This window comes from Castanea sativa, chromosome 1 (genome assembly GCF_040712315.1).
Source record: "Castanea sativa cultivar Marrone di Chiusa Pesio chromosome 1, ASM4071231v1".
NCBI classification, from domain to species: Eukaryota; Viridiplantae; Streptophyta; class Magnoliopsida; order Fagales; family Fagaceae; genus Castanea; species Castanea sativa.
Window position 1 is genome coordinate 90,931,161 of NC_134013.1, and position 11,172 is coordinate 90,942,332.

At 31.1% G+C, this 11,172-nt stretch overlaps 1 protein-coding gene across 1 annotated transcript; it reads left to right on the forward strand.

The window, feature by feature from the left end:
- The first annotated feature begins 7,800 nt into the window (after positions 1 to 7,800).
- Positions 7,801 to 9,111, forward strand: LOC142637136 (UPF0481 protein At3g47200-like). Its single transcript, XM_075811420.1, has one exon. The coding sequence runs from the start codon at positions 7,801 to 7,803 to the stop codon at positions 9,109 to 9,111; it is 1,311 nt and encodes a 436-aa protein (XP_075667535.1).
- Positions 9,112 to 11,172: the final 2,061 nt, after the last annotated feature.

The following is an 11,172-nucleotide window of genomic DNA, read 5'->3' on the forward strand; positions in this document are numbered from 1 at the left end:
TTGTGAATGCTTGATAAAAAAATTAAAAAAAAAAACAATATAAGAAGATTTTTAAATGTGTACTCTGTGTAAAAATAAAAATCGTTAAAGTTATTTTTGGTACTTCACTATGTTATAATAGAAAAAAAAAATTGGATAATGCAAGAGGAGCGCGACAAAGAAATTAAGGGTGATTGAAATGTTCCTACCTAAGCTAGGAAATACAAGAATGGTCATGGCTCAATAGGGTTCTCACGAATCTCACCACATCATTATAGCTACTTTTTTCTAGAGAGTTTCAACCTATGGCGTCCGCTCTTGATGATAACTCTTTATTATCAAATCAAGATACCAATTGGTTTTTGGTGTAGGTGGGGATTGAATCCCAAATTTCTTATTCAATTATTGGAGAGTTTACCAGTTAAACTAATTGGAACCTACCACATTATTATAGCCTTCATAAGGGTATAAAGCAAAAGCAGTAGGCAATGGCCAAACACTTTTGATTATTTATTTATGTTTCTTTCTCTCATTTTAGCAATTTTGTCTTCATTTTAGCAATCATTTTTCCATTATTAACTTTCATTTTCATCCTACTTTAGTTTTGGCCAATTACTCAGTTGAGGTGGGGATCGCAAGGTTCCTATCATTCAATTCATTGATTGCGACCTCTGAATATCTTGCATAAAAAAATAAAGTAAAATTCATATCTTTATATCCTCAATTGATAAAGGGATTGCATAACAATTCTCGAATTTTCTTACATTGTATTTTCTCGTATTTCCGAATTTTTGTTCAGAACATGAGAACATCAACTTCTTTGTTTATTTAAAGAACCATGATAACATCAACTTCTTTTTTTATTATCAGACTAAGATACCAATCGGTTTTTGGTGTAGGTAGGGATTGAACTCCAAATTTCTTATTTAATTATTGAAGAGTTTACCAATTAAACTAATTGGAACCTACCACATTATTATAGCCTTCGTAAGGGGATAAAGCATAAGTAGTGGACAATGGCCAAACACTTTTGATTATTTATTTACATTTCTTTTTCTCATTTTAACAATTTTTTTCTTCATTTTAGCAATCATTTTTCCATTATTTGTTGGGCTTTGTGGAGCCTAGTTTATATTTGATCCGGTTGATGATCCGTCCTGACCCGAATATTGTTGAGTGGTTTTTAATGGGAGATTTTTTGAGGCTTAGGGTTTTTTTGGGTTGGTTGTTGTTATTGTTGTTGAAGTCGGTTTTTGAGAGAGAGAAAATGGTATGTAGCCGCAACTTGTACTTTCTCTGATAATAGTGAAATCCCTGCAACTCCATGGACGTAGGCAAATTGCAGAACCACGTAAATATTTTCTTGTGCGTGTGATTGTTTTTCTTTGGCGTGTGTTTTTCTCTATATTTTGTTTCTCACAGGTTTAGGAATTCGTGGTAATTTCCCTACATTATTAACTTTCATTCTCATCCTACGTTAGTTTTGGCCAATCAGTCGATTCAGGTAGGGACCGCAAGGTTCCTATCATTCAATTCAATGATTGCGACCCCTGAATATCTTACATAAAAAAAATAAAGTAAATTCATATCTTTTATATCCTCAATTGATAAAGGGATTGCATAACAATTCTCAAATTTTCTTACATTGTATTTTCTCGTGTTTCTGAATCGTTGTTCAAAACATGAGAACATCAACTTCTTTGTCTATTTAAAGAACTATGGTGTACAAAGTTCTTTGACTACCTAAGCTTTCCCTAAAAGCACAATCCCCAATTACCTGCTAAAGCTTGGATTGAGGAAAGAAATATTAATAGATAAGGACTATTTTGAATGATTGCCTATTATTGAGAGACAATTTCTTCCACATGCCACATGTTTTAACCTTACTATATTTTGCCTACTCAGTCAACTCTTTTTCCGCAAAAAAATAAAAAATAAAAAATAAAACTACTCAATCCATGAAAAAAATACATAGAATCACAGATATCCTTTAAAAATTATTGTGGGCCTACCTCACTTCACTAAAGTATTGGGCCAAAAACTCACCACTACATCGCCAAAGCAAAAGCCCAAGATCTGTCCCTATCTTTTTTTTAAAAAGATAATTACAACATGCTGCTAACTTCGCAACTTGAACTTTTTTCCTCTTACACTCCCAAGCACTTTGTACATGAGGAGGTGTCAATTCAGTTACAAGGCATTTGGTAGATATGTCCCATCTAAATAGTTGGTTTGAATCCTTTAATTGGTCGGCCAGATTCGTCAAAGTCAGGTTATTGATGGATGGTCCTAAGCATAGGCTAACCTAAGTGGTTCACCATAAAAGTTATATTTGCCTCTTAAGAAAATGTAATCAAATTAAAATTTTTTTTTTAATTTTTAATTTTTAAGGGTAAAAGTAATCAAATAAGAAGTCCTAACATGGTTGGTAGGCTAACTAGGTTAGACCCTTCTTAAAGAAAACATAAATTTCAAAAGAGAGAGACCTATTATGAAAGTTAAAAATAATTTAAAACCTTGAAAAAATAATTTACTCTTATCATCTTTGATGACTTGAGATTCTATATTAAAAAAAGACTTTAGAAGTTAAATTTTTTTTACTTGAAAACAATAGTTTGCGCTTATCATCTTTGATGATTTCAGATTCTATCTTAAAAAAAGACTTTTGATTCTCGACATGGCAAGAGTGGGACAATGCAAATGTGGTAGGAAATAACCAATAGGCAATGGCCAAGCCCACGTGATCACCTTTGTTTTTTGTTTTAAGAACAAAAATGACCACTAATTCTTACCCAGGCGACCAGCGTCAATTGTCAACCCATCGACACAGACACCCACTTTTCAGCATTGTAGGTTCATCTTATAAAGGAGACTAGGCAAATAAAGGACATTAAAAAACGATGGATGGGGATTTAAAAACCTTGGTTTTCCAAATAAAGGAGACTAGGCAATGCTTATCTCTCTCTTCTTTTTTTTTCTTTTGAGAGGAATTTGGTATTGTCATTGCTATTTATGTCACATAAGTTAATTATTACACAATGGCTTTTAACAGAGGTTGTATCATGCATGTCACACCGAATTCAAAAGGAAGTAAAAGAAAAAAAAAATCAAAATCAAAGTATTAATTAATTGTTAAGGATCAAAATGAAAATTTAATAAAAATATTGCTAAAATATTTTTTTTTCATGTATTTCTCCTATTTAATTTGCCAGATTATTGTATTATAATTGTAAATGTTTTTGATATATTTGTTTGATGAGAAAAAATTTGCTGGAAGTCTACAGTGCAGTTTAGGGTACAGCGACACCGAGATCTTCAATCCAATTCATTGTGGATGGCATTCATCAGCAAGCACACATGTTCAGATCATGTTCTTTCTCACACACCAAAAGACAGGGAAATGTCCCTGCTCACACGTTAGCCCAGTATTCAAAATCCTTAGTTAGCTATGTTGCATGGGTAGAGACTTGCCCGAGCCATATTGAGCAGGCTTGTGCTCAAGACAATGCTGTAGCTACTGTCCCCTTAATTCATGAATAAAAGTTTAGTATTTCCTAAAAAAAATATCCTCGCATAATTTTCTTGAGAAGCTTGATATTTAAATGCCAAGAGGGAGGGGCATGTAATTAAATTTTTTTTGTCCGTTATTCATTATTTTCAAACTTAAATTTAGTTATTTTGTTTGGGTAATTTGGTCTTTTATGATGTGGTAAGAAATTTAAGTACATTTTTGTAACTTTTTATTTTCAAAGAAAACGGTAAAAAATCCTAAAAGACTCTTAAAAATATGTATTTTTTTAGATTGGTTTTTTGAGAATGTCTCAAATTTCTAATGGGTTCTAGGTTTATTTTTCCGTGATTTGTCGAGGCTTCGTTAAGCTAGAACTATGTCTAGCTTGTTTCTTTTCGTTTTGCTTGAAACTCTATCTTTAGCTTTATCTTGAAAGATAGGCATTCCTTATTTGTTTTCCAGATGAGAGGAAGTCCATTTTAGGATGTGTACTCCTAACCTTATTACACTTTACGTTGTTATATATATGTTTTGCTAGTTTATTTTACTTTTACATGATTTGCTTTGATGGCATGAAACACACCAGTACTCTTCATTGAAAAGTTTGTTTGGAATGATATGAGCAAGCAAATCTTGGTGGGGCTTACAGTGGATGCTATGATCTCCAACCTCTCGCACAAGTCTTTCAACTTTGAAGATCAGATAAAGAATCAGGTTCTTTTCTTTGTAAACAATCCATCTATTACTTTGTTTGGGGCCGAATCATACAGTAGAGTTTCATTTCATTCACACTAAAGGTGCTCAAATTAAGGTCTGTGTGGGGTGTGGCAATTTTTCATTTATGTAATTAATGTAGCACTGAAAACAAGCTTGATCTTTTTGGACTAGCTAGGTTCGATACCTTCTTCTTTCTTTCTCTTGCTCTTGCAGTTTTATGACTTATACACCTCTGTTTTGCAAACATGCAAATGTAATGTAAACTTTACAGCTTTCGATAAAGCTCAAATTGATAATAAATTAATAGCTATATATATACTTATGGTTCGCTAATTCAGTAGCTATATAGGCATAAAATGTATGATTGTTTGACACAAAATCTTTTTTATTTATTTATTTATTTTTATGAGAGAGTTTTAATTTATAGCGTTCACTTCTAATGATAACTTTTTATCATCAAATCAAGACACCCATTAGTTTTTGGTATAGGTCGATATTGAACTTTAGATTTTTTATACAATCCTCAGAAATTTTACCAATTGAGTAAATTGGAACCCACCAAAATCTTAAGTATTAATATTTAACTTTTTGTGGACTACTCTAGTTATTTTAATTGGCAAAATTAATCTCTTGTAGCCAAATGTGATACTGAGGTACTGAGGTTCCCTTATCTCCCCTACATCAATGAAACGAACTTATCAATTTTTTTTTTTACTTTTATTTTTCTTTTTATTATTTCTTAGATTTCAATAGCATAGCATTTTATTGCAAGTGTAAGGTTATTTATTTATTTATTTTTAATTTTTGTTTTCTAATAAATTTTCCAAGATTTCAAAATTTTATGCTCAAAGTTTCAAGTTCCTAGCAAAACTACAATGACAATAAGGTGATTGCACATCACAAGAGGTTTAAAGGGGCATTGCATGTTACTTGATTATTTAGTTATAAGATTACAAAAAATTAATTTGATGACCCCCGGATGAATCCTGTTTGGCTTTCAAAATTTCAATATATTTTATCTCAAGTATATAAAGTTATAAACCCATAAAGGAAAATTTTTCAATTCGAACCCATTATAGACGTGTGGTTGTACTCAAATGAAGGAGCGCTCCCTAAATGTTGGAAACCTAATTTGTGTAGTGTACTTGTGCATTTTAGGATGTACTTGTGCATGTTAATTAGGATCTGCAAGGATGATTCAACCTTACAACTGGAATATATATTTGTAGACAAGGAAAAGAAAAAGGCAAGAATGACTAGAATCTTTGAAGACTAAAGAAAAAGCAAGAAAGAGGGTAGATATGGAGAGAAAAAGGAACATGTAAAAAATTAAAGGAGCAAATTTCTTGCTTATATAATTCATGTATGGAATAGTTTGGAGACACAACAAATTTGTAGTTTATTTATCAAAGTGACGAAAAGTCTCTTGTGTTGTGCTTTCATCTTTCAAGGCAGCATAACAAAGTTATTGTTGTAGAAGGTGCTATTCTCTCTCTCTCTCTCTCTCTCTCTCTCTCTCTCTCTATATATATATATATATATATTTGTTTGTAATGATTTTAAAATGCATGTGCCTAGCTCATCTATAGTTGATAACGTTTACCTTAATAACATTATTTAATTCTCATCTTATGAAGCATGAGTATTATAAGTTGGATTGAGAATGAAGCATGAGTATCTCTAGAAAAGATTTCAAACACTAAAAAAAAAAGTTATTACATTTATGCATAAATGATGAATTGAGAAGATTGGCCGAGTAGGCTTGGATCACAAACTCTCCAATTCCCGGCCGTAAGGCAGGGCAATGGTGGCATTTCATGGCTAAGTATGAGTCGGTCTGATCTGGCACAAGTTGCAGGCATTTGTGGGTAATGCCAGCCATCTAGTTCAGCCAGTCAAGAATATTCTCACGGTGCTTATTTCTTTTTCTTTTTTTTTTTTCTTTTTTTTTGAGATAGTTAGATGCTATCTTTTGGGAATTACCTTGGAAATTGATCTTTACAACTCTTTTTTGCCCTCAAATGGTCCTAACTCCTAAGTCTTGGCTAAGACAATAAAATGACAACGATATTTAGTTTTGGTTCTTTTTAAACTAAATGCCGATAGCAACTCTATAACTAATTTAAGGGACTAATTCATACTTTCATGCATAGATAGATTATTATGAGTTTTTGTTGATGTTATTATCAACATTATCAATGGTTTTTTATATATGGGTAATTTACTTGAGTTACTTGAGTTAGGAAAAAAAGTTAGGAAAAAAAGTTAGGGGAAGACAAAACCCTATTTCTGTACATTGGGTAAATTAGAGTTTATTTTGAATTATTGGTTAGATGGTGATGTAGGTTACCTTTTTTTTAACAAATAGAGCATTTGCATCAATCAATGCAAAATAGAAAGATGTATCAATTTTACACATTTAACCATCAAAATCACCTAGAAAGTCGAGCTAAAAATGTGTATATTTGCAAAGTTGTCATAGTAATTGTGTAAATTTATATTGAACTATTCATTTTGCATATAGTTTTTTATTCTTTCTTTATGTACTCCAAAGGTGAAAAAATAGAGTGGATGATGGTTATTGTATATGAAGAAAGAGAAACAACTAAAAAAAACTCAAGAAAAATTGATATTTTAATGTAATGTAGTGTAAAAGAGATAATCAAAGATGGGGTATTATGAAAAGTGAGTATGCAAAATAGAAAAAATAAATTCTTATGCTAAAATAGACGAAATGTTTTGCATGAGTTGATGTGAATGTTTAGCTAAAGGAGGTTAGTGAGCATTTATATTAGTCCGTGCATAATAGAAAAATGTGTGGAATTTACATAAATTTGCCTAAAAATGTCTCATATCAGTCTGTATATAATTGTGTAAATTTACAAGTTTGCGACAATAAATTTACACTGACACTATTCATTTTGTATTTAGTTGTTTAGTTTTTTTTTTTTTTTTTTTTGTATCTCAATAATAGAGGAAAAGAGTGGATGATGGTCATTATGTGTGAAGAAAGAAAAACAATTAAAAAAAACTAAGAAAATCGATATATTAATAACATGTAGTAAAAAAAATAGATAATCTGTTGTGTTGTGTTTTGAAAAGTATGTAAAATAGAAAAGACTGTTTTTTTTTTTTTTAATGCTAAAATAGGCAGGATTTTTTGTGCGAACTAATGCAAATGCAAGATCAATATATTAAATATAATAAAGGAGGAAACTAGTGGATTTTGAAACTAAAAGATTCGAAATGTAAGCTCCAATAAAGTTCAAGAAGATTTTTGTAGTTTTATCTATAAAAAAACACAAACACACACAAACTATACATGTTACATTATACAATAAGAAATGCTTGCTAAGTAGACCATGATCTGTGGTAATTCATGTTTAACGCCGAGAAGCATTGTTAAGATTACTTTTATTTTAAATTTTTATTCCAGAAGAGGCTCTTACTTCCTTGCATGAAATTCAAAGGGCAACTAAGCTCGATCCCTAAAGCTAGTAAATAATTGGAACTATCTATTTAATATTTATAATCCTAGTGAATGTTGTTTTGTCATCAGGAAAATTAGAGAGTGAAGTTTATAGATAGAAAAAATGAAGTCAGCAAAGACAGAAATTCGAAGCGGAGCAAGTTCATCAATTGAAACTCAACATCAATGTACACACGTGGTAAATGAAATTCAAGAAATGTTAAAACATTTGGAGTCCCCCTTATCACTTGAGAGTTGCATCTATAGGGTTCCTGATTATCTTCGCAAATTGAAGGAAGAACACTACACTCCTCAGGTTATTTCAATAGGGCCCTTTCACCATAATGCCAATGACAAATTGCATACCATGGAACAACGCAAATTGAGATATCTCAAGTATTTCATTGAACGTGTTGAGAATTTTGATATAAGCTTGGAGGATTTAGTGAGAATTATAAAGGAGAATGAAGAAAGCATTCGATGTTGTTATGCTGAGACCATCCATTTTGACAGTGATCATTTTGTAAAGATTATTACAATTGATGCCATCTTCATTCTTGAGTTGTTCTGGAGAGACTTCTTCAATGATTGGATGAGTGAAGACAATGGTGCACGTCTAGAGACATGGTTGATGAGTGTTATAAGGTTTGACTTGATTTTACTTGAAAATCAACTTCCATTCTTTATTTTGGAGAAACTATTTGACCATGCCTTTGCCTCTCACCCAAGCTACTCCAGGTCCTTAATTCAAGTCATGACATTTTACTACTTTGATTATTACAACACTCAACCCATAAGTTATAGTCCCCATTTGAAAATGAAACACTTTCTCGATTTGCTAAGAACCTTTTGGCTACCTCCATCCGAAAAGATACCAAAAAGAGGCAATGACGCAGTTAAACATTTGCATTCTGCAACCCAATTGTATGAGGCGGGATTGGAGTTTAAGAAAGATTCAAGCAGTTGCTTATTAGATATAAAATTCACAAAGGGAGCCTTGAGAGTGCCACCTTTAACATTAGACAATTCAAGCGAAACTATTATCCGAAACCTTTTGGCTTTGGAGCAATGTTATTATTCAGATAAAGCATACATTACCGATTATTTTATCCTATTTGGTTTCCTTATTAACACTAACAAAGATGTGAATTTACTTGTTCGAAAGGGGATCATGCTTAATTTGCTAGGCAACAGCGATGAAGCTAGAAATTTGGTGAACAGTCTTGTTGAAAATGTGATATATGTCGACATGAACTCCAATTTTTATCGTGTCTGCAAAGAGTTGAAGGCGTTCTATAAGAGACCTTGGAATAGGTGGCAAGCAACTTTGAGACATGATTATTTTAGTAGTCCTTGGAGTATTGCTTCTACAGTTGTTGGTTTCATTTTCTTGGTGCTTACTTTTTTACAAACTATATATACAGTAAAAGGGTAAAACAATAGATTTAAGCCCTATGAGTATTAATATATTGTACTATTTGTGTTTGTGTTTGTTTGTTTTTTTTTTTTTTTTTTTTTTTTTTGAGAAATTGTTTCATTGTATTGTTAATTAACTTGTTATTATGATTAAAAACTGAACTTGCCATTATGAATTACTATACTTGTTTTATTGTACTCTTTTTTCTTGGACAAAGTTGAGCTACAAAATCAGTTATAGCCTAAGGCTATAAACTGTTTTAATAAACCAACATGTGGAAAAAATGTCATGTGCATTGCACATGATTAACTCAACTAATCCTAGTTAACTACACCACATATATATTATAAAAAAAACTAAAGAACTAAATCCTTATACATATAAAGGACTTGGGCTTAGGCTTCACCCTTGTATCAAATTAAATTTCATACTTTTAGACATCTTATTTTAAATCCCATATTTGATCTTTTCATTATTGTGTAAAAAAAAACCCCACTTATGATCCCAAATGTAAAATACACTCTTAAAGTTTGGAGGTATTTAGAATACCTTAAGGTTTTAGAATTTGAATTTCACACACTAACATTATATGTCTTTTTGATTATTAATTCCACTGTCATGTTTTTGTTGATATGATTAAGTGAAACATCAGCTTGTCACTTATTAAATCATGACACATGTTATTAATTATTCCATATCATTAATTAAATTTTCAAAACATTAAAATAAATCCTAAAAGAAATAAATTAAATCATTTATCTTTTCAACATTTTATGAAATGAACAAATTGAGTCTTGCCCCCAGAAAATGAAAACTGTCTCTCAACCAAAAAAAAAAAAAAAAAGCCTCAAATCATACATTTTTCAAAGCTAAAAAATGCACCAAACACCAAATAAATGACCAAAAACCAGTCATCAGCCCATCACTAACCGTGGCTCTGAATGTGCCTAACTCACTCGCTCTCCCTCTACATAACTCGGTTCGATCTTCATGCTCTCTTTCATCAGACTCAGCCCCTCCATGATGTAGAGGTTGTTAAATTCGCAAATAGGAGCAAGTGGTGACAGTTGGGATTTGGGTGTTTGGATTTCACTTCAACATGAGTTTGGTTATTTCAAGTGATGTGGGAATGAATTTGTGCATGGAGATTTCATTAGAACAAAAACACGACATTTACATCAAGGCTAGCTGTAGTTTCAAACTTACTTCAGTAAGCATGAGTTTGGTTCTCTAATTCTAATTGGTTTTCAATTCATAGCACTGCTAATTGGAACAATACACCCCTCAACAATCTTACACAGCGATGTATACTGAATACAATGGTACTAATTATTCATGTGAGTTTTTTTTTTAATATATATATATATATATATTGAATCTTTGTTTCCAGAGCAAATTTTGATTTTCTTGGAAAATTTTGGAATGCCTAGAATTATAGAAATTATTTTATTTTATATTATTTTAATTTGTAATTTTGTATATTCTATAGTATTTATTTTAATTTTTAATTTTTTAAAAGTTATTTAATTATTTGTAATTGTTAAATCCACGTGACATGCCTTAACTAGAGCAACTGTCACATGTGGCATGCTGATGTGTCATTTAACAGACACATTAGCAAAAAAACTGACAAAGAGGTATATAATAATAATAAAAAAAAATAATGTTAGGGTATGAAATCTAAATTTTGAAACTTTAAAGTATAAAATCTGAATACCCTAAATTTCAAGGGTATAGTTTGCATTTTACCAAAAAAAAAAACCTATAATTTAATCCTTCTGTCAAATTAAATTTCATACTTTTAAACGTCTCATTTTAAGTCCCATATTTGATATTTTTGTTATTATGTCAAACAAAGCCCCACGTTCTCAAGTGTTTCATAATTTTCAAGTGTTCAGCACAATAATGAAAGTGTGGAGTTTAAAGTGTCACATTGGAAAATGTGGGTTTTGAAGTTTCACAAGGATAAAATAATAGTCTTTATTGAACTTCCCCTAAGTTTTTTTAATAGCCCTTTTTACTTTAAATTTAGGCTAAAATTCAATTTATTCTACTCATTTGTTCTTCATCAGTTGCTAT